Source organism: Danio rerio, chromosome 16 (genome assembly GCF_049306965.1).
Source record: "Danio rerio strain Tuebingen ecotype United States chromosome 16, GRCz12tu, whole genome shotgun sequence".
NCBI classification, from domain to species: Eukaryota; Metazoa; Chordata; class Actinopteri; order Cypriniformes; family Danionidae; genus Danio; species Danio rerio.
In genome coordinates, this window is record NC_133191.1 from 12,105,174 (window position 1) to 12,128,420 (window position 23,247).

Consider the following 23,247-nt stretch of genomic DNA (forward strand, 5'->3'; position numbering starts at 1 on the left):
GTAATCCGTTCGTTAAGTGTTACGTCACGCGAAGCGGCTTTTGGGTCTAAGCACTCTATTCAACTGTTTGGGAAGACTCATGAAATGGTAACTAGCGTTTACAAAGCGATTTAATACTTTCGAAAATCTGAATGTCCATGTCTAATGGCCGGAAAGTGATTCATTTTTTTATAAATTGTTAAAATTTTGGTTTTTGTCATGCAGTAAGCCCAGAGATTTTTCTGTACACTATGGCTGCGACCAAAACCACCTACTACTCAGTAGCTACTGCATTTGAATTTAAATATACTACTAAGCCGTTAGAAAAGTATGTTCCATACAGTATGAATGCGAATGAATGCATGGTCATGTGACCTACCTGCGTCAGTTGCGTCACTTCACTCCCATTCATGAATTCTCTCGTGGGGCATCATGGGATAGTGCAGCATGCATGGGATGCGCACTGCAGAATATCGCCGGATGTAATAAGTCATCCGGGTACTTCTCGCATACTGATTTTGGAATTCTATGAATTCGGGCCTACTGCTCGACTCGCATACTGATTTTAGCGTACTGTATAGAATGGAAGTATGCGGACTTTATATAAAATTCACTTTAATGTGTGATTTGAATTAAAAGGGATCATAAACGGATAAATTTTCAACCCAAATGAGTGGCGGCTTGGACCCAGAAACAGTATTATATACGTCGCAAACACGTCACCATTTAACAAATGGATAAAACACATTATTTTCCATAAAAAGTAACGCAATTAGTTGCTTTCTTGGGAAAGTAACTCAATATTACAATGTACGACTTTCAAAAGTAACTTTCCCCAACACTTATTACACCTTCAACTAAAATACATGAATAATAATAGTAATAATAATAATAATAATAATAATTATTATTATTATTATTATTACTGCAATTTAAAAAGCCCTGAGACATTTAAAATTCTAAGACATGTATAATAATTATTTTGTTATTTTTTATTATTATTAATAATACTTATTTTTGAATTATTAATTAGTGTTATGATAACATGTTTTTATATACTCTGCTTTACTAATTTATGCTGGACAGGTCTTGCTTATTTATGAATGGCAAGGGTTGGTCATATCTGTTTGTCTTATACATTGTCTGTAAAAAAAATATGAGTGCACTAGTATCCGCTAGTTAAGTGTGACGTCACGCGGAGCGGCTTCCGGATCCAAGCGCTCTATTTAACTGAATGTGAAGATTCATTAAATGGTAATAATAAACGTTTACAAAGCGTTTTAATACTTTCGAAAATCACGATCGCAATATATATGTCCATGCCCAATATCCGATGGCCAGAAAGTAATTCATTGTTTTATAAATTGTCAAAATTTTGGTATTTGTTATGCAGCAAGCCCAGCAATTGTTGTGTACACTATGACTTTATGTACAATTAACTTTAATGTGTGATATAAATAAAAAGTGATCATAAACTAATGATTTCTCAACTCAAATGAATGGCGGCTTGGACCCGGAAACAGTATACATACGTCACAAACACGTCACCACTTAACAAGCGGATAACAAGAATCATACAATTATAAAGTTTTTGTATTTTGTAGATGGCCCAATCAACACAGCGGTCTCCGGTCCATTTGTAGCAGCAGTGGGAGATAGTGTGACCTTCAGCTGTTCCTCTAACTCTCGTCCTCAAAGTCAGTACAGCTGGTATTTCAATGGCTTTAATGTGTTCAACGGCCCAGTGTACGTAACTGCAGCTCTCCTACAAAACCAAAGTGGACTGTACACCTGCATGGCCTTTAATAGTATCACAGGCAAAACCAACAACAATTCAATGACATTAACCGTCCTTGGTAGGTCAATCAATACAGTACATTGCTTAACAAATTTCTTTTTAAATCTGAAATGGTTGTCATTATGGTTTTTGTTTTGGTATGAAATGTAGTTCCTGTGAGCAATGTTGTGGTGAATATTAGCGATGGACAGCAACCAATCTTCAGTAACCCATTCACATTAACCTGCACGGCCAGTGGAAATGTTGATTACATTCAGTGGATGTTGAACGGTGCAGTCATTTATCCTCAAGATGGAATCACTTTCTCAAGTGACAACTCAACCTTGAGCTTCAGTAATCTCAATCTCAGTGATAACGGAAATTATCAGTGTGAAGCAAGTAATGATATCAGCAATATGACCAGCACAGCCTATGACTTGATGGTCAACTGTAAGTAACATTTTTTATCCGTCCATTTGAATCAGTGTTCATTGAAACCATTTTCAATGCATTGCACATATGGTATCTTACAGATGGTCCATGGAACGTAACACTTAATGGCCCAAACATGGCAAGAGCTGGATCCACTGTGACTTTCAGCTGCACTGCGGATTCTTATCCTGCAAGTCAGTTCAGCTGGTTCTTTAACAGCTCGTGGGTGGGAAATGGTCCAGTTTATGTGACTGCACCTCTGTCACACAACAGCAGTGGACAGTACACATGCATGGCCTTCAATGCCATAACAGGCAGCAACAGCAGCTCTTCAGCTGTGCAGTTAAATGTAATTGGTAAGATGAATCTCTGGGGACAAATTGTCTTTTAAATATTCATATTTAAAAGAATTGTATATTTTGCTTAATTAAGAAATTCTCTCTTTTTCCTAAATGGTTGGTTCACTCAAAAAATAAAATGATTAATTACCCTTGGGTCCTTCCAAAACCCATGAAACCTTTGTTCGTCCTTGCAACACAAATTAAGCTATTTTAATTGAAATTTGAGAGTTCCCTCAACCTTCATAGACAGCAACTGTCCGTCTATCTAAATAAATTCCAGAAAAGTTAAAAAAAAAAAAAAAACATACTTAAAACAATATGTGTCTTTAGTGGTTCAATAGGAATATTATCAAGGTACAAGAATACTTTTGTGTGCACAGTAAACAAAAAATAAACATCTGATGAACTGCATCCCAATCATCACAAATACTGCATAACCTGCCTATTGGAACCTGCATGGACCCAAGATTCTCACAGAAATCAGTCAAGTTTGGTGAAGGAAAAGTAATGTTTTGCAGTTACATCTAGTATGGAGACATGCAAGAGATCTACAAAGTGAATGGCAATATCAACAGCCTGATGTATCAAAACACTTGTGCTGCCCATTACATTACAATCCACAGCAGAGGACAAATTCTTCAGCAGGAAAGCGCTCAGTCTCATACTTCAGCCTCCACATCAAAGTTCCTGAAAGCAAAGAAGGTCAAGGTGCTCCAGGATTGGCCAGCCCAGACACCAGACATGAACATTATTGAGCATGTCTAGGGTAAGATGGAGGAGGCACTGAAGATGAATCCAAGAAATGTTGATGAACAAGAACACTTCTTTGCCATTTCAGATGACTTTAAGTTATTTGAGTCAATTGCAAAGATGTATGGATGCAGTCATGGACTCAATGACCCATGGGGGTCATACACAATATTAACAATTTTTCCACTGCACCATGACTTTATATTCTATACTGTACATTAGTTCTGTTAAGTGACAAGACTTTTGTCGAAGCAAAGTGAAACCTTGCTGTCCTAATTAAATAACTAAAAAGTCATAATCATATTTTATTTAGATAAAATAAGAGGAATTTAGAGGCTTGAGGCTTACTGATGCTAAGGAGAAGAAACTGTTGAATAAAGCTTTTAGTTTTGTTCTTTGTGTGAACAAAAGTATTATAGCTTGGTAATATTCTGAATGACTAAAGGTATATATTCTGTTTTGAGGAGGTTTTTTGGTATACTTCTGCACTTTGCGTCGGGACTATTGCTGTTTGTGGAGGCTAAAGAGAGCTTGCAAGTTTAAATGAAAAATATCATAGGCTGTATTCAGAAGAAGAACAAAGGTCTCAGGGATTTGGAACAACATGAGGCTAAGCAATTAATAACATGATTTTCATTTTAAAATGAACTAACCCTTTAACTTTTTATGCTAACAGTGCATTAGTTCAAATATATTTAAATTACACAGCCAGGTTGCAAGTGTAATTAATTACGCAAATTAGACTTTGCTTGTTTGTGTTTGATTTACTAAAAAAAAACAATTAAATAAGAATCATTAGTTCTGTTTTCTGTTAAAAAAGAGCATGTTTCACATACAGTGAAATTCAGAATTTACCATTTAACATTAGACCACACTTACTTTCAATGTATGTGCAAAAAAAAAAAAAAAAAGTTTTTCGGTAACACTTTATAATAACTACACACTATAAATCATTTATTAAGCATTAGCAAATAGTGAATTCATTATTCGTTAAGCATTAACTCTACAATAATAAACGTTAGTAAGCAGTTTATAACTGCAGCTACAAATGCTCTATTCTTGACTTAAAACCATATTTAAAATGTGCGTAATAATTGTATTTTCATACTTAGTAAATTATTTATTTTTCATTACTAAATTAAGTATCACATTATTTACAAACCATTTGTATTTATGAGTAGTTGAGGGTTTTTAGGATCATTCAGAATGAGTTAGTAAACGATTAATAAACTATTGAAATTAACGTTTATATGTCTTATTATTCAGGCATATATTAATGGTTACTAAGTATATTAATAAATGCTTTATTAACTTAACTTCACCTAGTTTTGTGACCTAATCTAAAGTGAAGACTATTCATGCTTTATAAATACTTTATAAATGACAGATAAAAGCTCAGTTAAATTCTAAACAGGAAAAATGACATTATTCATTCCTATTTAATTAAAGATACACAAATGAAACTGTACTTCAAATAAAAAATAAATCTTTGCAACCTGATCTAAAATAGAATCACTGTAGACTTTAAACATTACATTTTATTACATTGTTTAACTATTATATTGTTGTTTTTTCCAGTTTTGTTGTATTTTGACACTACTGTTATTCAGCAATGTTTAAACTTTACAGTAATTTTACATTTTAGAAAAGATTGCTAAGATTATAGTTCATTTGATTCTAAGCCTTCAATTGTCATTTATAAGGGATTTATATAGCATGAATAGTCCTCACTTTAGATTAGTTCACAAAACTGTATGAAGTTGAGTTAATAAAGCATTTATTAACATATTAGTTGACTATTAGTATATGCCTGAATAATAAATAAGTTTGCTTTAAATGCTTTTAATGCTTTAAATAAGTAATTTATCATGTCACTTTCTGTCTAAATTCCAGATCCAGTTAGTAATGTTGCTGTGAACGTGGGCAATCAGCAACCAGTCTATAATCAACCATTCACTCTAACCTGCACTGCCAGTGGAAATGTTGATTACATTCAGTGGGTGTTGAACGGCACAGACCTTCTTCCTCACGATAGAATCACTTTCTCTGGTGACAATTCAACCTTGAGCTTCAATAATCTCACACTCAGTGATAACGGACATTATCAGTGTGAAGCAAGTAACGAGATCAGCAATATGACCAGTTCTGTATATGACCTGGTGGTCAACTGTGAGTAATGCATACATATTTCTAATGTGATTTTTTTTTAAATCAGTGTTCACAGAAATCATTTTCAACATACTGAATATGGTGTCTTTCAGATGGTCCATGGAGGGTAACAATTAATGGCCCAAGCATGGCAGAAACAGGATCCAGTGTGACTTTCAACTGCACTGCTGATTCTCTTCCTGCAAGTCAGTTCAGCTGGTTCTTCAACAGCTCATGGGTGGGAAATGGTCCAGTGTATGTGACTGCACCTCTGTCACAAAACAGTACTGGACAGTACACTTGCATGGCCTTCAATGCCATTACAGGCATCAACAGCAGCTCTTCAGCTGTGCAGTTAACTGTAATTGGTGAGCATCATTTCTACATGTGGGACCATATGCTGCTAAGAGTAAAATTGTAGTCTTAAGTGTATCAATAATTCTAAGAATTACATAATTTTACTTGTGAGATAAATGTGACCTAGGATGACAAAACCATAAGGTAAGGCTTGATAAGGCTTTTAATAAGGCTTAAAAAAGGGTTTAAAAAAATCTAAATATTGAGCAAATTGCTTTTAAAGTTGTCCAAACTAGGTTCTTTTCAATTAATTTTACTAAAAATTAAGTTTTGATAAAACTGTGAGGGGAAATTCAGAAAATGTATTTAATATTCTAATGTTTTTTTTTGCATAACATTAAAATGTATAATTAACTTATACATTTATACATTCTACACATATGCATTAGTGCAGTGGTTCTTAAACTGTGGTACATAAATTATCAAAAATGCTTTATATATGAATATGATGACATAAAGCCTATATTTATGAGATCCAGGCAACATTTCCAGGAGCTGATAAACCTTTTTTCTTTTTTCTTTTCTTTTTAAGAACAGTAACCTTTCATTTTTAACTTTTAAAAGCACATTTTAATTTAAATGTTCTTAATTTTAGGAACTAAAATGCCTTGTTTTTGAACTGTACAGAGCTTTAGCTGCTTTACTGGACCTAATACGCTACTGTATTTCAATGTTGCTCATTGTGGTGGTACTAGCAAAGACAACTTTTTTCTAAGGTGGTACTTGATGAAAAATGTTTGAGAACCACTGCATTAGTGTATTTTTGGCTGTTCCTACATATATACACTCACTAATCACTTTATTAGGTACACCTGTCCAACTGCTTTTTAATGCTAATTTTTAATTAGCCAATCACATGGCAGCAACTTAATGCATTTAGGCATGTAGACATGGTCAAGCCGATCTGCTGCAGTTCAAACTGAGCATCAGAAGGGGAAGTAAGGTTGTGGCATAGTTGTTGGTGCAAGGTGAGCTGGTCTGAGTATTTCAGAAACTGCTGATCCACTGGGATTTGCATGCACAACCATCTTTAAGGTTTACAGAGAATAGTCTAAAAAAGAGAAAATATTCAGTGAGAAGCAATTCTGTGGGCGCAAACACCTTGTTGATGCCAGAGGAGAATGGCCAGACTGGTTTGAACTGATAGAAAGGCAACAGTAACTCAAATAACCACCCGATACAACAGAGGTATGCAGAAAAGCATCTCTGAATGCACAACACGTCCAACCTTGAGACAAATCGACTACAGCAGCAAAAAAATCACACTGGGTGCCACTCCTGTCAGCTAAGAACAGGAAACTGAGGATACAATTAGAACAGGCTCACTAAAATTAAACAATAGAAGACTGGAAAAACGTTGCCTGGTTTGATGAGTTTCGATTTCTGCTGCGACATTCAGATGGTAGGGTCAGAATTTGGCATCAACAACATGAAAGTATGGATCAGGCTGCGTTCAGGCTGCTGGAGTTAGTGTAATAGTGTTTATTGGCACACTTCGGGCCCATTAGTACCAATTAAGCATCATGTCAATGCTACAGCCTACCTGAGTAATGTGTCTGACCATGTCCATCTCTATATGACCACAGTATACCCATCTTCTGTTGGCTACTTTCAGGAGGATAACGTGCCATCTCATAAAGCGAGAATCATCTCAGACTGTTTTTTTGAACATGACAATGAGTTCACTGTACTCAAATGGCCTCCACATTCACCAGATCACAATCCAATAGAGCATCTTTGGGATGTGGTGGAACAGGAGATTTGCATCATGGATATGCCGCCAACAAATCTGCAGCAACTGCGTGATGCTATAATTTCAATTTAGACCAAAATCTCTAAGAAATATTTCCTGTACCATTTAAAAATTCTGGTAACACTTTACAATTTACACTTTACAATCATTAGGTAATGTATTTACTAACATCTAACATATGAACTAATCATGAACAACACTTGTACAGTGTTTATTAATCATAATTGAACATTTACTAATACATTATTAACATTCAAGTCCATGCTTGCTAACATTAGTTAATTCACCATGAGTTAAGATGAACTAACAATGAACTACTGTATTTTCATTAACTAACATTTACTAACATGAATAAATACTGTAGTAAATGTATTATTCATTGTTTGTTCATGGTAGTAAATGCATTTATTAACATTAACTAATGAACCTTATTGTAAAGTGTGACCAAAATTCTAATCATGGGTGTATAGAAATAAGTAATCAGACTACACTTATAATTAAGAAAATAAAGTTCTGTGAATGAGACAATGCTGATTTGTGCTGAATTATACAGCATGTTTTGAACAACAAGAATTGCTTTATATGAGTCACTTTTTCCAGAAACAAATTACATTTGTGTCTTGATTTACTAAAAAATATATCTGGAAATAAGTCTGCGTTTGTCACACATCATATTTCTGATTGTTCAAAAAGTCATCATCTTATGAGAATCATTTGTTGTGGGAATCAGACTTAATTAGTCAAGTTGTACGTTTCTGATTCACAATCAGGACAAAGCAACCTGAACTAAACGCAAAACTCTGTCTCCTCCACAGATGCCATCACCTCAGTGGACGTGACGCCCAGTCCTCTCATTCCTCTGGTTTCTAAAAGCCTGCAGCTCACCTGTAATGTGAATGGACCCTACATCAATCTTTACTGGCTTCGAAACAACAATAATTTCTTCCCATCAAACAGAATTACGTTTTCTGCTGACAACACCACAGTGACCTTCAGTTCATTGCAAACCACTGATGATGGAAGTTACCAGTGTGTCGCCGCCAATGCAATAAGACATCACATCAGTAATCCATATAAACTTATGGTCATCTGTGAGTAACACAAGCCATATTTTAATCCCTTTGAAGCAAATCTGACTCAAAATTAGCTTTTATTTTGCCAAACATCAACCTCTGTGTGTTTGCAGATGGACCACAAAGCGTGCAGATCACTTTGCATCCTGGGATTCCTCCAGTCCTGACATGTCTAGCGGTGTCTCAGCCACCCTCTGTGTATTACTGGATACTCGACAACAACACAGTTGTGGGGGATCAAGCTTCCATTACGATTCCTATCACATCTATCCTGGGCAGCAATTACACCTGTGTGGCCAAAAACCCTCTGACCAACTTGACTCTCTCCATCAGCCAAGTCGTCAGCTGTGAGCATTACTACACATACAGCAGTTAACATGACAAGTAGTTGTTAAAGTGCTCATTAGATGCTTTTTCAGACATTACCTTCCATAGGTTATGCATGAAAGATGTGCAAAGTGCATGATAAAAAAGTTGATGTAAAGTTGAATTAATTCTGAAATGAGTCATCAGGGATTCCATTAGTATAATGTATCTATGTAAATCCGTAACACGTGCAAAATGCAAGCCTGTCCTTTTTACGATTGCATTCATTGTCAAGACACAAGACTAAAATCTATGGATATATTTACTGAAGCTGCGAAGTCAGTCTTCTACTTGCATGATATTTAAACTTTAAATATGCGCCATGTAGAGCTTAAAGGTGCGGTAGGTGATCTGCCAAAATGCTAACCGTTAGCAAAATAGCTTTGAAAACACAAGAGCTGCGTCCCAAATGGCACACTATACACTATGCACTCATGCACTATGTACTTATGCACTTACACACTCAATAGAATAGTATATGTATAGTGTCGCCCCAGTTGGCACACTGATGTTTTTTTTTCTAAGCGGAAATTCGAACCGTTTCATTGATGACGTTTGACGGTTGCCAAATAAGTGAAATAAACAACCAAATTATCAAATTATACCTGCCGTGAGTATAACCGCATTCACCATCAGGAGGCGCTATAATCACTCTTGTAGGAGAATTTTGCTTTCACCATCCAAAATAAATAAAGTTATCTAACATGTGCGCCCCATAGCTCCGCCCCTTCCGCTACGTGAGCAAACCTGTGGTCGTTGAGTGTGTGAAGTGTCCATCATTACACACTTCATTTTAACGGCTGAATGAGTGCATCATCCGGGTAATTAAAGTGCACTTATTATTTTTAGAGTTTTCAGTGTGAACACACTACTTATACTATTTATACTACAAAATGGCGTAGAATAGTGCATACGTATGCGATTTGCGACGCAGCAAATCCCTCCCCTGCCATCCAAAGTCACACCTCCTGAAATCAAGAACTTGCACCGTAAAAGATGACGGTAGACAACTCATTATATTATGTTATTCGCCAGTTTGAAAACTTCATAGTACTTTATAATACTACAATTCTGAATTAGAAAAACTGCATTATATCTACTTAAATCATCAAATAAATCATTTGAGACTCTAAAAAATTAGGTAATTTTAAATGTATATTATGAAGAACTGACAGTGTTTTTGACCTTTATTGCATATAAATCTATTGTAGGAGACCTCCAAAACAAAATGAGGAGCATTTTAAAATGACATAATAGGAGCACTTTAAATGATTGTCATTTCACAGACTGTTTCTTGAAGTAATGAATCACAATGTTCTCTGTCTTTACCGCAGATCCCAACGCAGCTGACAGATTCCAGGCCAGTCATATGCTGATGGGCCTCCTCGTTCTGCTGTTCTCTTTACTACAGGAATGGCTGTAATTCTGAGACTGCTCTCAGGCCTATATATGAGGACTAACTGTCTGAATGAGGCTTGTAGGTATTTATCCCTTAACAGTGAAAAATAAATTAATTACTCCAACCTATGAGGCAATCATAGTTCAGATTAGCTGAACTGCATCTTAATTCTAAAACATTTAAACATTATTTACAGACATGCAGAGTAATTATTAACTGAACACATTTGGCAAACATAAACCAACATACTGCATTATTTTTTTATATATTTATTTCTAAGAACTATAAGTGATCAGTTATTTAACTTGGTACTCTAATTTTATTCATTTGTGAAAAGCTGAACTTTAGAGAGGCTGGCTTATTTCCGTTTGTAGTTTTTTGTTTGGAAAAGCTGACATCTGATTTAAGCAAATGACTTACCTGAAAGAGCAACTATCCTAGCTACCTTTCTGCTTCACTGTTGTTTCTCATATCTTGGAATCAAAAAATCTTTCCTCAAAGAAATATAATGCAAAGTGTTTAAGTATATTCAAAATGATTATTCCGAAGATCAAAAAATGTGAAATCTCATATATTTTCATTAATAAAATTAAATAAAAGCACATTATTCAAATGAACTGCTCTCTTTTATCAGCATGTTTTATTTTTAATTCATTTAAATCTCTTTATCCAATATATAACTTTTTAAAATCTGAAGTTAGAAAACTGGACTGAATAAATGTTACATAATAATACAGATACAAAAATAGTTGAGTATACACGACTTCAGTATGCACTGCTATAGGTATTGTGTAAAAGATGTATAACTTTCTGTGTGACAGTGAATGCCAAAAGGTCTTATATTGGCAAACTGGCTCCTTTGGCGATCTTCTTGTTTGCACCCATAAACTGCAGGCATTTTCTAAATGTCTTAATCTTCTTCTTTAAGCACATGTTTTTCTGCTCTGGGTTGAGGGTTGGTCCTGAAAATAAAGGTAAATTAATAAATAAAAATCTTATTTCAATACTGGCTGTTCGTTTCAAAATAATACACATAAACATGAAGATACAAAGATTTATTTATTGCAATGTTGCCATAGAAGAACTCCCAGCTAATCAGTGAAAACCCTTCAGTTAAAATGAACCAGTTTCTGTGAAGATTTGAATAACCTATATAACCCTTTTTTTTTACAAAGAACAATTTTTTTTTGCAAAATCAGAGCAAAAAACCTTTATTATTAATATAGTATCATTTGCAGCTAGTTTATTTATTCTTTTCCTAATAATACTTGTATAAAAATTGTAAAACCTATATTAGTTAGGCTAGCAGTGTTTGTTTGGAATTGAATTGACTAAATGAGAATAGCAGATGGAAGGGCATCTGCTGTGTAAAAACATGTGCTGGATAAGTTGGCGGATTAATTCAGCTGCATGTGGCAACTCTGGATTAATAAAGTGATTAAGCTGAAAAGAAAATGAATGAATGAAATAATTGAGAATTATGGATTGGATTTTATGTAAATTTTTGGTAAGGGTAACCTTATTTATTAAAATACAGGTTATTATGGGTCTAAAACCTTTTTGGCTGGCCAAGTAGAAATCAAAAACCACTTGTTCAGTCCTTATCACTAAACGGTACAAAAGGTACAGCTCAATGTGACTTAATAGAAATATTATTGGCAGTATAGTAGTGATACTGACCTTTATTCAATAAAAAAGAAAAAAGACTAACCTGCCTTTAACTGGGTAAAAACATGAATCATCAAAATATTCACAAATCACATATTTGTCTGTATAATCAAAAAACGATTAATTATACCTGACCTTAAAGCATTATAGTAAATATAACAAGCAAAGGAAGTGACCATTTAATGCATCATTTTCCTTATCACACCCTTAGCCAGGGGAGGTTTGGGTGGTTCGAAAGACTCACCTCCCACTGACAAAGATCCAGAATTTGCCCAATACATGAGCTCATTTGTCCTATTTTGACTACTATGCCATAATCAATTGTGGAAATAACCTATCGAAGACTTGAAGACCAGGCAGAATCAAATGTAAGTAAAATCAGCTTTCACTACTGACCTGCTCTATTGTTAAATACAGAAAACATGGTAACACTTTACAATAAGGTTCATTAGTTAATGCATTTATTAACATAAACTAATCATGAACAACACTTGTACAGCATTAATTAATCATAATTGAACATTTACTAATGCATTATTAACATTCAAGTCTGTGCTTGTTAACATTAGCTAATGCACCATGAGTTAACATGAACTAACAATGAACTATTATATTTTCATTAACTAACGTTAACTAACATGAACCAATAAAGTAGTAAATGTATCGTTCATTGTTTGTTCATGTTAGAAAATGCATTAATAAACATTAACTAATGAACGAACCTTATTGTAAAGTGTGACCGAAAACATTTTACAAAGAACTTTTATTCTAAATCTTGGAACTTATTCTTGAAAGAAAAAATAATCAATGAAAATATGCAAAGCACGAAAAGCGGCCTATATTAAAGTTAATTTTAATACTAATTAGGCTTTTGTTGTTATCCATGAATTTTCCAATTTACTTCTTTACAAGAGAGGCTAGAAAAAAATAATGAAGTTCTACATCATTAAAATGATGTTTTAATTTTTTTATTTTTTTTATTGAAATGGCCAAATTCTAACTGAGGAAAAAAGTTGATTGTGCTGTCCAGTTTGTTATTTGCCTAATAAATAGCAATAGACTACAATTTTTTTTTCTGAATGATATATTTATTCATTCATTTTCTTTTTGGTTTAGTCCCTTTATCAATCAGGGGTCGCCACAGCAGAATGAACCACAAACTTATCCAGCCTATGTTTTACGCAGCTCATACCACTCCAGCCGCAACCAAACACTGGGAAACACCCATACACACTCATTCACACACATATACTATGGCCAATTTAGCTTATTCAATTCATCTATAGCGCATGTCTTTGCACTGTGGGGGAAACGGGAGCCTGAATGATATATAATGTAATAAATTTGTATTTAAAAAAAAAAAAAAATATATATATATATATATATATATATATATATATATATATATATATGATTCTAAATCTTTAGAAAATATTTTTGGTTTGATTACCATCCAACAAGCTAATCTAGCTAAAAATAGTGCTTAAAATGTTACTAAATGGAGTATTTAAACCTCATAATTACATACCAAATGGGGCGAAAAATCATTTTCACACGCCTGATTTTTTATGCAGATTTTTATAAGGCTGTTTGTTGTACATTTACTTACCAAACAGACAGATATCTTGGTAAAAGCATCTTGTTTGACTTACTAGATTTATGTGGCATCTCACAGACACAGTTCCGATCCAGAGCAGTTCCCCTCACTACACAAAACAACACATCAGTCAGAAAGAAAGGACTCTCATTTTACATTATAAGCACTTGAATGTCTCACAACACTTTAAGCAGCACATTAGGGCTTCTTGTTTTCTTTTTTGATGACAGGAGAAAGTACTTCACCACTTACCTTGGCAGTTGCATTTCCTAGGCATAGCATGGCCTTTGACCTCTGCAGATTTGTCTGACTTTCCCTCTTGAGGTCGTGCTGCATAAAACAGAAATTGTATTAGAAAAAAGAATGATAATAGTATTAATAATGAATTCAAAATATTATGAGAATTAGAAATATTTCTTTGGCATATACGATACAGTGCTGAGCATATGAGTACGTCCCTCACAAATCTCTCTTTTAAATTCGTATTTTAATAGGAAGCTATACAATATTATCTTTGTGCATATACATTAGATTAGTCAGTACTGAAGCCAAATCTGGAGCTCATCTAACAAAATACCTTATGATAACAGTTCAAAAATAGTACACCAAAATGTCTATGTTTTAGAAAAAATTAAATACAAATTTAAAAAAAGAGGACAAATCAAAGCAAATATGAAAAATGTTGTTGAAATTTATAGGTTGTATTATTATTATTATTTATTTTATTTTTTTGCAATATTTTCCTAGAGTTAAATTGTATTATATTTCAATTTCTAAACATGTTTGGTGAATAAAATATTATTTTAACAAACATATCTTAACAAACATGTTTAATAAATTTATTTTGTTTAAATGCACCAAAATTCATGTCCTGTATTAACTGCATATTGGATAAATTATTCATTTTCGAAATGAGGTGTACTGGGATGGGAAAAAAAGAAACTTTTTATTCACATACAGCCCCCTGAATTATTTGCCCCCCATTAATTTTTTTCCCAATTTCTGTTTAACGGAGAGAAGATTTTTTCAACACATTTCTAAACATAATAGTTTTAATAACTCATTTCTAGTAACTAATTTATTATATATTTGCCATGATGACAGTAAATAATATCTTAGATATTTTTCAAGACACTTTATACAGCTTACAGTGACATTTAAAGGCTTAACTAGGTTAATTTGGTTAACTAGGCAGGTTAGAGTAATTAGGCAAGTTATTGTATAAAGAGGGTTTCTTCTGTAGACTATCGGAAAAAATAGCTTAAAGGGGCTAATAATTTTGTCCTTAAAATGGTGTTTAAAAAATTTATAACTTCTTTTATTCTAGCCAAAGTAAAACAAATAAGATTTTTTGCAGAAGAATAAATATCATCAGACATACTGTGAACATTTCCTTGCTCCGCTAAACATAATTTGGGAAAAATTTTAAAAAGAAAAACAAATTCAAAGGGGGGCTAATAATTCTGACTTTAACTGTCCTTCAACTTTATTTCAGATTATTTATGTATATTTATATTAACACATAACCATGCACAATGCTAAATTTTGTAGATATGTTTTTTCAGAATTAATTGTAACATGTTGATTTGCTGCTATATTGTTTTCACTGTTGCTTGATCTTTAATAATAATTCACAGTAAAATGCTGGAAGAGCACAAATATTAGCTGGAAGAGCAAATATATAGAGAGGAGAGTAAATAGCTGGAAGAGCAAATATATTATATAGATATATTATATAGATATAACTATGTAAATATAATATAAATATACAGTTTATTAATTCATTAAAAAAAAAATTTCGGCATCGTCTCTTTATTAATTAGGTGTCGCCACAACGTAAATGAATCCCCAACTAATCCAGCATACAGTATGTTTTACACAGCGGATGCCCTTTTAGCTGCAACCCGTCACTGGGAAAAACACATACACTCGCATTCACACAAATACACTACAAACAAATTTAGCCTACCCAATTCACCTATATAGCGCATATCTTTACAGTTGTGTGGGAACTGTAAAGACAGGAAACCCACACAAACACAGAGAACATGCAAACTCCACACAGAAATGCCATCTGACCCAGCCAAGGCTCGAACCAGTGACCTTCTTGCTGTGAGGTGGCAACGCTAATTTGACTCAACTTTATAATTGATGTAAATTATATGGGGCGGCTCCGGTTTCCCCCACAAGTCCAAGAACATGCGCTATATGAATTGGGTAAGCTGAATTGTCTGTAGTGTATGTGTGTTAAGGGGAGTGTATGGGTGTTTCCCAGTGATGAATTGCAGTTGGGAGGGCATCCGCTGCATAAAACATACGCTGGATAAGTTGGCGGTTCATTACACTGTGGCAATCCCTGATTAATAAAGGGACTAAGCCGAAAAAAAAAAAAGTATGAATGAACAAAATTATTTTAGTTTCAGTTTGTAAGACAGTCGAAGCAAAAAATATTCTTTCAAAATGTTAAATTAGTTTTTTTTTTTTTTTTATGTTGACTAAACACATTTATAGCAAATATTATAATCTTATTTTAAGTTTTCAAATTTGGACATACTAAAAAGAATTTAAAAATTTTATTTGATTAAATAATTTTATTTGTTTATTGAGCATTTTTTGAATACTTATCTGCCACTAAACACTTGATTATTAAAGCTAAAATTTTAATTTTAAATAAAGTTTGAGTTATTTTAAATTAAAATAATATTTTACAATAATACTTTATCACATAAATACAGCCTTCATAAGCATAACTTCTTTCAAAAAAGTAAAATAATAATAATAATAATAATATTTTTCTTAACTTTTCACTAATAATAATATTAATATAAATTCAGCAAAAATGTTTACCTTCACACTGGATGTTAGTGACAATCATCACAGCAAAAGCCAGCACAAGTATCTGGAAGTTCATGGTTTTCATCGGCAATCAGAATCAAAATGAGACAAACTGTCTAAAAGTCGACTTTTAAGTCTTCAGTGTTCAGATCTACAGTTTCAGTATTTATATGACAAAGCTCTGATATCTGAGTCTCAAAAGTCACGTCTGATAATGCCTCAACTTGCCGGATAGACTTTTAGAAATGAAGTGTAAAAGAAATGTTGACAGTGTTTCTCATTTGCTGAGAACTGTCAAGATCTGTGATAAGAGCTGCGTGCAATTTGGGAAGGAGAAAGAGATTATTTTACTGAATTTCAATGTCTCTTTTGTAATTCAAACTGTGGTAAGCCCTCACACAATTTGTCCTCACTTTTAACATATCACATTTACAATTCACTTCAGTACAAAGCGCAGATATTTGGTCCAAGACCAAATGTTCCACATGAATCCGAAAGATCAGATTTCACTAGACCTTAGAAGAAATAAATCATCCATTCTTACATCTAATAACATATTATGCTGCAATTTTGTCATGGAAAAAACATGACAGATGTTCTTGTGAACAAGCACCTGGAGGTCTGGGTCACATTTGATGAACAACTTGTGAACCATTAAAGGAAATTCCTTACCAGCTAAAAGATATCAAGCATGTACCCCATAATCAATCCTGTATTCACTCAGATTCAATAAACTGTAATAACATGCAGGTCTGACAAGAAATCATTGTATAAATGCTGTATTAAAATAAGGGAAACATTTTTGAAAAAAGGAAAATAGATCTTGTGGGGCTCTGACCTGAACTCAACTCCTTTCCCAAGTCGGCCTAAATTAAATAGTTTAAAAACATGTTAATCAAGTGAAAAATATCATTAAACATGATGAAAAAAGACAAACACAAGACTAACAGCCTCATTCAACATGATAGACCCTTACGGCAATAATGTGTCCAATGAAAATAAAACTGGGCACAATATTGATCCCTGAAGAACACCAGAAGTCAAAAAGGCAGAAGAGGAAAAGACGATACCAACCACAACTGAGAAACTCATTTATTTTCTTGTCGGCTTAATCCCTTTATTAATCTGGGGTCACCACAGAGGAATGAACAGCCAACATATCCAGCATGTTTTTACACAGCGGATGCCCTTCCAGCCGCAACCCATCTCTGGGACGCGTCCACACACACACACACTCATAGCCTATGGAAAATTTAGCCTACCCTATTCACCTGTACCACATCTTGTACAGGTCTTCGTCTTTGAACTGTGAGGGAAACCGGAGCACCCAGGGGAAACGCACGCAGACACAGAAACATCAACGGAGCTGAGGCTCAAACCAGCGACCTTCTTGCTGTGAGGCGACAGCACTACCTGCGCCACTGCGTCACCCTAACTGAGAAACTACAACAGATAAATACGATTTACAATTGCTAAAATATGCCAATCTCCCTTACAATAACCTTTGCATATACTTCCACAACATATTTTAGATTCTAATACCTGACGTCTAGACAGAATAAGTGACCCTGTCAGTAAAGTTTAAAGCCAGAAAATTTGCTTTTTACATCACGCCTGGATTAAAGTTAATATAGCTTTTTTGAGGTTACATCCATGAATTTGAGCACTGTGTAAAAACACAGCTCAGTTTAATGCTTTTTACTACGTGATCATATGTTCTGCTGAAAACAAAGTCCAAATACAGCCCAAAACAAAATTTCAAGTGAGTAATCTGTTAAATGTTGCTGTGCTTGACCCTTCTGGAATGATTACTGCAAACAACATCTCCTATGATCAGTGGCGGAGTGAGACTCCCATTCAGCCCTGAAGTTTCAAGCCTTAGACCGGCCTACCTCAGTGCAATATCGGAGTATATATTCTGTGCTTAATTTTTTATAGATATCCAGTCCTTGGTAACGGTGGTCACACAAAAAATAAAAATAAAATATGTACACCTACTTATGTAACACAAACAGTATTATATGTCTTAACACTATAAATGAAAAAAACAACAACAACAACTTAGAACTCAGGTCAGCGCCGTCATAACGCAACGTGCTGACCACTAGACCACAATGTTATGCCAGAATGTTCGGAAAATAAGTATTTCACTATTCTCTGCAAGATTCTCAACCACAGTGTTACTTTCTATTGATGGCTTAATCTTTTTCTCCCCTTTTTAGATTTTTGATCAAGTTATGTCAGATTTCTCAGGGCCTACTCACACTATGCCATCCGTACCTTGCCCAGGCCCGTTTCCCGGATCGTTTGAGAAGTGTGAGTGCTCTGAATCGGGCTCAAGCACGGTTCACTTGGCCGGCCCTGGCCCGGTTGGAAGAGGTGTGCCTGAGCCCGGTTCACTTGGGCTTTGGCGCAGTACGCTTGTGTGTGAGTGCAAAACACGCCAAAGCCTGAAACTGAAAGCGAGACGTGACTTTTAAGGGACTGTTTCATATGGATTTATTAATCATTCTTACTGTTCAGTGAACGCAAACTGAGCAATGAGCACCAAAAGTGGCGGATCTGTTTGGCGAATTATCTGACTGCGTGTCCCTGCATCCCTAAGGACTGTTTGGCGAAATATTTGACTGCATATCAAACGACTGAAACGATATAACTAGAAAAAATCTCCACTGTGCTGCTGAGTGAGAGAGCGCTTCTCAATGAACAGCCCAGCAGCGATGACGTAAGCGTGCCGAAGCCCGTTTGTGGTGTGAGCGCGGGTCGTCGGGGGAGACGGGAGGGGGGACAAGCGTGCTTTGGCCCGGTTCGAGGCAACTGTACCTAGTGTGAGTACGGCCTTAATGTAGTGAATCATCTGATTTTCATTAAGCAGGTGTAATATTAATTAATATTAATTATTCAAATTCTTTTATTCACTAAGGTGCCGCTGTTTGGGGTCAGATGATAGTTACATCATCATTAACCTGCAGGCTGCATTTTACTCATGGGGCTGCGAGAAAATAAAAGAAGCAGAGCTGCAGCAAAATAATGAATAAAAAGAGTGAGGCTAAGGTAAAATAAATACATGAAAAAAGTGTGAGTGCTGAGAGTGCAAGCAGCTAGGGACACCGGCCCACAAAATTCTCCCGGTCCTCCCGATAAGCGAATCTGGGCCTGCATTTGAAGTATGAGCTAGCGATGATATATGATGATGACTTGAAATGGTGTCCCATTTCTTAGAGCGTATATTTTCGGCCCTACCCCATCACACTCTGTACTAAGAAGAAGGTATAGGTGTACGCCAGACATATGAGTATAATACAGAATTGGGATTTGTCCTGTTGCAACATTGGCTCTGTAATAAGATGCATATCACATCAGAATCAGATATAAGATCACACATTCCTATTGGTTACATGATTCAATCCAAGGCTGAGGCTACCTTTTATTGTGTTCATCAACAATGGTTGCAAAAAACAGGCTGGCTGCAATAGAAAACATGTTGTGTTGTGCAGTAGGATGCCAAAGTCCAAAAATAGAAAACTTAACTTTTACCATACACCACACTGCTTTAATGCCAACTGCAGACGTCTTTGGCTAAAAGTTAGCTGAATTAAGTGACGGCCTAATTAGAAATGCTGGACTCTGCAGTTCTCGTGTTATATCAGGTAAGTTCACGTTATGCTGAATCATAAACATTTCTCGTCTTTGATTGCAGCAATTTCAGCAAAAACAGTTACATGTGGTTAATTAAACTGCGGACACTGAATGCTAAGAATGAAACGTGAAAGTTATTAAGGTAAAGTTGGTTTTATATTCACACATTCATTCAGTAAAAACTTGTGATGCACTCCCTATATTGTTTACCACGGCACTTTGAATATTGGTCTGAAATAACCTGCAAGTGACTTGAAAACAACATTAACAGTTTTATTTCTTAGTAGTCATTGGCTGCTAATATGATTTCGCTATTTAGAGTTTGCAAATAATACTTTTATGAAATTATATTATTAAGGAAAAAGTCTGAATATGCGAATATAAAACCATCTTTACCTATATGAGTAAGTTTATATAACTTGCCATACACAGGTGTAGTTCACTGTCAGAATGCAGCAGTTTTGCTTGTTGATGATTACCCAGGCCTTGTATAGTCCTGTCTTCTTTCCTTGTCGTTGGCTAGGCAAAAACTTGGTTTTTAGCACTACATAGTTTTGAATCTGGTAATCATGGAGCATTATTACTTGCACATGACCACACAGAACAGAACTGTAGGCATCCAAAGACTTGTAGACCTTAAACTTCTCTCTTGTAAAATCACTTGGAGCTTCCATGAGATTGTACATATGGGGCTGGATGCTTGGCCATTTTGTCTTATCCAATATTCATTCAGAGGGTGCAATAGCAAATTAACCTGTCAGACGAACGCCGCTCACTAACTTTAATTTTGCCGAATCACTGTGCTTATCACTGGGTGTCAAGCTGTTATAATACGCTGAAAGCATTATATAAATAATATATATAATCAATATTAGCAATATACCTTATTTTTAACACAACAACAAACCCTGTACCGCATCGGTTGTCATTCCCTCGCTGTAAATGCTAGCGCTCCCGTTTTTTTCTGCCACCTCCCTGCGCGCGTATCCTTAATGTTTATAAACATGGTAATTTGTCTATATGTAGTGGACATTGTAACACCCACTAAGGTAACGCACATGCTACTGTGATGCTTGGGTTTAGGGTTGGGGAGGTGTAGAAGTTAATAACACGCAATTTGATGTGTAATTTAATAATTAATATAAATATTGTTTCCAAAATTCGCTGGCATGCATGTCCATTACGTTTTGGATCTAGTCCTGTACATTATCAAGCTGCTGGCTGCAGCAAGGACTATCTTCTTGCACTTGCAACATTACTGAACGGATTCTTGTGCACCTCAAATTGGCCATTGTGTTCATGTGCTCAACAGATACGATTGTGAATGGCTCTATTGAGTTTTAAACTTAAAAATGAGTTACTATTTTCTGTCCTGTCATAGCAGGTATCTGTCTAATTATAAAAATCTCGCATTTTCTCAAGTTAGCTCTGATGTTTAGTCAGAGTCAGTATGGGTCACTGACAAATTAACATTGCTTACTCTCATTTCTTTCCTGTTTTGCACCATCATGACCACTCCACCTTTGTTTGGAGCTTTAAATGTCTATTCAAGTTGCATTTTTCAAAAATGTCTGAGGTAGATTTAACCTGAAAGGGGGATTAATGACTCTGGGGTAAAAATTGGGTCATGTTGAACAAGATGTTGTGCTTAGAAAATAGGTAGTTCCAAATTACAAGTTATATCAAATATGAGTAACGATTTTTACAAGTAGGAATCTCGTATATGAGACAATGTGTACACAGCTATAAATAGGCTTTAACATACTATAAGCAAGGTGAAGGTGAGAATGACATCTGTGTGTGGGTGTGTCTCTATGAGAGAGAGAGAAAGAGAGAGAGAGAGAGAGAGAGAGAGAGAGAGAGAGAGAGAGAGAGAGAGAGAGAGAGAGAGAGAGAGAGAGAGAGAGAGAGAGAGAGAGAGAGAGAGAGAGAGAGAGAGGGGGGGGGGGGGTGGATTATGAGCTTTGGCCTAAACCTTTAGTTTTTATGTTAGGTCCTGCAAGGACCTTTGAAGTAACTAAATAACTTGGAGAACTGTAATGTAGTCAAAAAAGATCTGGCATGGATCTACTTCAACACACTTACCTGTAGGTTACAAACAAGCCTGAAGCACTCAATTAGTTTGATCAGGAGTTTGAACTGTCTTTAAATAGGGTGTAAACCAAACCTGCAATTCTCAATCCTGGCCAGGATTATCCATTTAAGGGCCCTGCTAAATGGATATGACTGGATATTATGCCAGGATTCCAGATTGAATGTGTGTTCAATTCAACATGTGCAAGATATGACTTCGATGCTAATCACATGATTTCAGATGAAAAATGCAGCAAACAGTTGTGTAGAGCTACTTTTTTTTTTTAAATGAAGCAATGTAGTTCAACCGATTTCCTGTGTGGAGAGGGAAGAGAGCAGTGAACACTATGTAGAGAACATGCCAATAAACACTTATCCCACTGTTGACGCATGTAATGATCATCAGCATCTTAAATCCTCGACAGTTTTAAATAACACCATCGTGGAGTTTTTTTTTTTTTTTTTTAATTATCATTAATGCAGCCATTAGGATTGTAAAAAACAAATATTTGTTGTACTCTCCCATTCACTGCATTCAAGTTTACCCAAATATGACGACTTCAGCTACTGCAAAACCCGCAAATGTGAAAAGGGTCCATCTCAGCACATTTCCTTCATGGCTCTTTTTTTCTAATGAGCTGCCTAAAGAAAAAAAAAAAAAGAGCAAAAAAGTAGTGCGGGGTGGGGCCGCAAAGACCAGGATCAAGAACCTCTGAGCTAAATTGTGAAGACCTGTGGCCCTTCAAGATCAACATCTCTGACTTATAATATAAGAATATTCATCATCCATCAGAATTGTAACCCTGGACCACAAAATCAGCCATATGTGCTTTTTTTAAGTTAAGATTTAGAAATCATCTGAAAGCTGAATAAGTTTTCCATTGATTTATAATTTGTAAAGATTTTTGGTTGAGATACAACTATTTTAAAATCTTCAATTTGAGGGGTCACATATTTAGAAAGCCACCTTTCAAGTTGTCCATATGAAGTGCTTAGCGATGCATATTGCCACACAGCACATTGAGTTTTGATGCAGTTACTGTAAAAACATCTAAATATT

The 23,247-nt window shown here is 35.1% G+C and overlaps 2 protein-coding genes across 2 annotated transcripts in view; one reads left to right on the forward strand and one right to left on the reverse strand.

Annotated features, from left to right (window-relative positions):
• The window catches only part of ceacam1 (CEA cell adhesion molecule 1), a 17,268-nt gene extending 6,848 nt beyond the window's left edge, over positions 1–10,420 (forward strand). The window contains 8 exon segments of the mRNA NM_001113794.1: positions 1,584–1,835; positions 1,928–2,206; positions 2,290–2,544; positions 5,173–5,448; positions 5,541–5,795; positions 8,353–8,628; positions 8,724–8,957; positions 10,311–10,420. Coding sequence (NP_001107266.1) covers positions 1,584–1,835; positions 1,928–2,206; positions 2,290–2,544; positions 5,173–5,448; positions 5,541–5,795; positions 8,353–8,628; positions 8,724–8,957; positions 10,311–10,399 — 1,916 coding nt within the window. The 3' untranslated portion in view covers positions 10,400–10,420.
• A 661-nt stretch (positions 10,421–11,081) lies between these two features.
• On the reverse strand, positions 11,082–16,594 carry zgc:158701. Its single transcript, NM_001144821.1, has 4 exons — positions 16,488–16,594; positions 13,893–13,970; positions 13,696–13,749; positions 11,082–11,337 (listed from the first exon to the last, which is right to left on the reverse strand). Exons 1-4 carry the CDS (start codon positions 16,558–16,560, stop codon positions 11,213–11,215), a joined length of 330 nt encoding a protein of 109 aa, NP_001138293.1. The 5' UTR covers positions 16,561–16,594; the 3' UTR covers positions 11,082–11,212.
• Positions 16,595–23,247: the final 6,653 nt, after the last annotated feature.

Coding starts and splice junctions, on each gene's coding strand:
- zgc:158701 (NM_001144821.1), bottom strand. CDS start 16,560: ATGAAAACCATGAACTTCCAGATACTTGTGCTGGCTTTTGCTGTGATG. Junction 13,750..13,892: donor TAGGAAATGCAACTGCCAAG/GTAAGTGGTGAA, acceptor TGTTTTGTGTAG/TGAGGGGAACTGCTCTGGAT. Junction 11,338..13,695: donor TGAGATGCCACATAAATCTA/GTAAGTCAAACA, acceptor CTTTATTTTCAG/GACCAACCCTCAACCCAGAG.